General features: G+C 48.0%; 1 protein-coding gene across 1 annotated transcript; it reads left to right on the plus strand.

Moving 5' to 3' along the window:
- Positions 1 to 1,897: 1,897 nt before the first annotated feature.
- Positions 1,898 to 3,484, plus strand: LOC119291031 (vegetative cell wall protein gp1-like). Its single transcript, XM_037569719.1, has one exon. It carries the CDS (start codon positions 2,297 to 2,299, stop codon positions 3,011 to 3,013), a length of 717 nt encoding a protein of 238 aa, XP_037425616.1. The 5' UTR covers positions 1,898 to 2,296; the 3' UTR covers positions 3,014 to 3,484.
- The last annotated feature ends 1,420 nt before the right edge of the window (positions 3,485 to 4,904 follow it).

The raw sequence follows: 4,904 nt of genomic DNA on the forward strand, positions 1-4,904 counted from the left end.
ATTTTTTGAAAGCATCATGAGTTGAAGAAGCCCTGCAATTTCAGGACAGGTGTTGCATTGTTGCTGGTTAGCACACCCCGAGGCTTGGTTTGCAAGGGCCGTGACTAGCTAGGTTTCATGAGGTCATGCTTGCAACCGATCATCAAGAATCATCCCTGGCGATCTGCACCGCCCTTTGGTTGTCGATCGCATCCGACGGTGGCGTGCGTGCCGATACGCAAGCGCTGGATTGTTAGGCGAAAAGTCGCTCGCCCATTGACGCACGCACGCGGGTCTTTGGAAAAGGCCAGCCAGGCAAGGCTACAGAAATCCCCGGGCGGCGCTGGCGCGGGCGCCGGCCGGTGGACCCTGTCGCCTATACGGCCCGAGCAGGAAAGGCGGGGTGGAGGAAAGAAGAAAGCAGGTCGGCGGCGTCGCTTTCCGGATCGGACGGACGGGCCGATGCGGCCCAGCGGCACCCATCGGACGGCCGGCGCCGGTTTGGCGGTTGCCGGCCTAGCCGCAGTTGGTCCCTGTCCTCTGGATTCGCGCTACAGCAACGACGAGACCGGCCAGAAAGGCGGGCAGATCTTTATGGGTGGGCTGGCTTCGCGCGTACCGCCGTACGTTGCGGGGCCGCGTTTCCCGTGGAGACCTTCCGGGCCCACCGTCATTGACGCGATATTGTTTTCGTAATCTAGAGTAGCGCTTAGATCAGGTGGCAGCGGTTGCCTGAACTGTGCATGTCGGCATTTTTGTTTTGCAGAACCACCCCCCACTTGCACTTCTTTTTTGGTCCTCGACCCCTCCCTCTCAAAAACAAATCGAACAAGGTAAACGCACACTATTTAATTAGTTACCGGCCGGCACTACATTAAGTGAGTGGCAGGATAGATTTTCTCCTATCTATCTATGACGTTTCAAATAATTGCGATCAGTTGGATAACGAAACTATGTCAAGTGGTAAAATGAAACAGTTAGGGCTCATTCGGCTTACATCATTTTCAAATCGAAGGAATAGTAAAAGTAAAGGATTAAGGTGCCTTGCTCACTCCAATCCTTACGAAATACGAATTTTCAATGAGATCTCGCTTGATGCTAAGAATCCTAAAGAATCAGGTCAAGTATGGACACGATGATAAGAATCTACTACCTCTGTTCCTGTGAAAATGAATGCTAAACATAAGAGGGAAAACGTGGATGAAAATGCGGTAGGAGTTTTCCAAAAATCCTCCAAAACGGATGAGCCATTAATGAGTAGCATAATCGAAATGCATGGTATTCTGAGACCATGTAACCGAAAGAAATAATTTGGCAACATCGTAATCCCAATCTAATATGGCAATGTAGATATTTAAATGTATTCCCTGAAAATAAGATATTTCCTCATCACATTTTTACTATCAGCCCGCCAAGGAACATGTCTCAATCAAAAACATCTTAAAATCCAAAGACATAAATAAATGAGTGCAGTGTGAGGATTGCACTATGTTGTACCTGTTTTATAATCTTTTTATGAAAATCAAGGAATAGGCTAGTTAGAACAGTTGGAACCACCCCAATACCAAACGCAACCTACAGCTAGGTATATAAAGATGAGGTTCTTTTCCCCCGCAAAATTGAAAAGACGAGTTTCTTTTGCCAAGAATATAAACATATATCCATGAATGCTATTCTCCGAATAATGCTCCCGGAGAGGCAAGGAATCGGTAATTACCATCCTCTAGAGGGGCATCAGCAAAAGTTTCTAACCCCCGTACGATAGTAATCAACACGTGCAAACCTGCCATTAGCAACACATCTCATCAACACACAAGAAAAAATTCGAGGAAGATAGTTTATATGAGGTCAAATCACCCCCCATAGTACTCAACCAACCAACCCCATCTCATCAACCTTCCTCTATAAAAGAGAGGGCGTTGCACCCCTTAGAGCTGTAGCCCGGAGGCCAGGGTGGGCTTAGTGCATGCATTGGCTAGCTGCTCCCTCCTCTCCTCTCCTCTCCACCGTAGATAGAGCGCCGGCCTTTTCTTCGGTTCTTCACTGATATAGATAGCTTCCATCTTTTTGGTTCACTTCCTCTTCTTGCATGTTCTTGATCTCCTCTCGATCCAAAACCACCGATCGATCGATCCTAGCTAGCATCCTTGTTGTTTTTCTTCCCAAGGATCTAGCTAGTTCTTGCAGATTTCATGCAAAACTAATACAAGTTCTTCCACTTCATTCCCATCCTTGTTTATTTCTCATCTCGTTGTTTAATCTCAACAAGAAACTTGTTGCTCTTGATTCTTCTCCTCCTACTCCTATCTAGTCAGATATGGAGAACGTTCTGCTGGATCGTTCGTCCGGAAGCTTCGAGTACCCCAAGAGGGGCGTCTATGGCGGTAGGCCGGCGAGGCCGCACGGCGCGTACGGCTCCTCCCGCACGTGCCCGCAGTACCATCACTTCCAGAAAAGTGGCGCATGGAACTCCGCCCCGGCTCCCGCTCTTCCATATGCATACCCGAGGCCGCCGATATACTCGTCGCCGTCTCTCCCTCTCCTGCCGTCCAACCAGCCACCCCTCCTGCCGCTCCCACCCACCGCCACCAAGTACGCCACTTTCTCCTACCCACCACCTCCAACACCGCCGCGTGCCATCAGGCCGGCGGCGCCAACGGCCGTCGCGCCGGCTGCGGCGTCGCGCCAGCTGAGCCAGAGAGACAGGAGGAGGAGGCCGGTTAAGCCGCCGGCCGCAGAACCGGCAAGGGAGCAGAAAAAGAAGAAGCCGCTGGAGCGGGCGACGCCACTGCCGCCGGCGCCCGCGGTGACCGAGGCGCTGGACGACCTCGAGCAGGAGCTGGCCCGGAGCTGCGTCCAGGACCTGCTGCACGCGCTGGCACCGCCGCCCAGCAGCCTGCCGCTGCCCAGGTTCTCCCTCGTCGTCAAAGCGTCTCCCCACTCCGCCACGGCCGGCAAGGTGGTGCCGGCTGCCCCGTCCTGCAACGCTGAGGCGGCCACCGCCGACGGCCTCCGCCGCCTCCTCCGCCTCTAGTATCATGACAATTACCCTGCCGCACCGCGCGCACGTACGTCATCTCGGTGTACCGTTGCTACTGTTAATTATTTCCCTCCAATACTATTATTTCCTGGCTGGGAAAATACGTACTACTAGTAGAAGACAAGGAAAGAAGAGTTATGTGATGCTGGAGCGATGGTCGGTGGCGTGACCCGGTGACCGTGATGTGGGCGTTGAATGGACGCGGTGCGTGCTAGATGGGGTCCAGCCATGAGCCATCGATCGATTCAGGTGAAGAAGATGATGTTGATTAAGCTTTAATTGTGTGGTCCTACTAGATTTCTAGGGTTTACGTTAAGTGCCTGCGTGCGCGCGTATGCTCTTCTTCTTGATTGGGTGATGTGTTTTTTGGAATTACCTTGTATCAAGAGATTAATTAGTACTCCTATATAATGTATGTGGTTATGTTTAAGTGACCTAAATTAAATTAAATCGTGCTTCGTGAAATATTGGCGCGTGTATATGCATATAGTTTCTCTTGTGGTCTTTGTATTAACAAGATTAATGTCTCCCGGGCATTTTTGTTTTCTCGAACAAGCGTCAAAATGCATGGCCATTTATATCAGAAGAAGGTCGTCATGCTACAAACACATCCAGAATTACCATGCTATTTACACATAAAAATACCAGGGGAGGGAGGTATAGTCAGTTTTGTAATTTTTCGGTATCTTCTGTGTAAATAGCACGGTACTATACCTCCCTCCCCTGGTATTTTTACTATTTACACAGAAGATACCGAAAAATTACAAAACTGACTATACCTCCCTCCCCTGGTATTTTTATGTGTAAATAGCATGAAAACATATGCACCGCGATAACTAAACACCATGATAAGTTTTTGACCGTTGGGGGAAATTTTGCTGAAACATACCCCTGATAAATTTTGTGTAAATAGCATGATATTTTAAGCACCGTGAGCTTGATAGGTTACCTAGAATCACCATGATAACCTTTTGTCTCGGGAAAAAATTATTCAAAACATCCCCGATAATTTTTGTGTGAATAATATGATAATATAAGCACCGCATAACCGATAACTTACAATATAAACATGATGGTAACTTTTTACCAAAGGAAAACAAGTTGTTAAAAGCATACACTCGCCTCGCAGGGCCTCTTAGATGAACACAACACATGATGTGCCACGGAAAAGACACATAATGTTTAGTGTCATGAGGGACACACGTGCTCGTGGGTTGGCCCAAAAAACGCCCACTTTGACCCGCTATAGGCATGATAAGTTACGCAAAAACATCATGATAATTTTTGACCTATGGAAAAAGTTACCGAAACACACCCAGGTTTTTAGGTCTAAGTACCATGATAATACACGAACTGTAGACCCGGTAACTCATGTACAATCCCCCATGGTAACTTTGACCAGGGGCGAGGTTGATGTACACATACCCTGATAACTTATGTGTAAGTACCACAGTATTTTACACATCGAAGACCTTATATATAACTTGTGTACAAAACACAGTGGTAACTTTGAAAGGGGTGTTGTTGTTGAAACATAGTACCTGGTAAGTTCTATGTAAATAGCACGGTAACTGACGCAACATAGGCCAGATAAAATTGCATGCGATTACCATGGTAACTTTGTCCTGAGGGAAAATCGTGGTAATTTTCTGTACTTTTTTGTAGTAACACAATTGTAAAAAAAGGGATCAAAACGATTAGTTTCTTTAGTTTGAGCAAAAAATACCTAAGGGTGAGTTGGTTGCGGTGGCGCGCTTTGGTGCCAAGGAGGGGTGGGTTTGAATCCCACATGCGCAATTTTTTTATCATGTGGTAGACGTGAAGAAGTGGCAGTTTTCTCGGGGTGGGCGCGCGAGATGTGCGGGAGAAGCAGATTTCTCGGGCG

This window comes from Triticum dicoccoides, chromosome 4B (assembly GCF_002162155.2).
Source record: "Triticum dicoccoides isolate Atlit2015 ecotype Zavitan chromosome 4B, WEW_v2.0, whole genome shotgun sequence".
NCBI lineage: Eukaryota > Viridiplantae > Streptophyta > Magnoliopsida > Poales > Poaceae > Triticum > Triticum dicoccoides.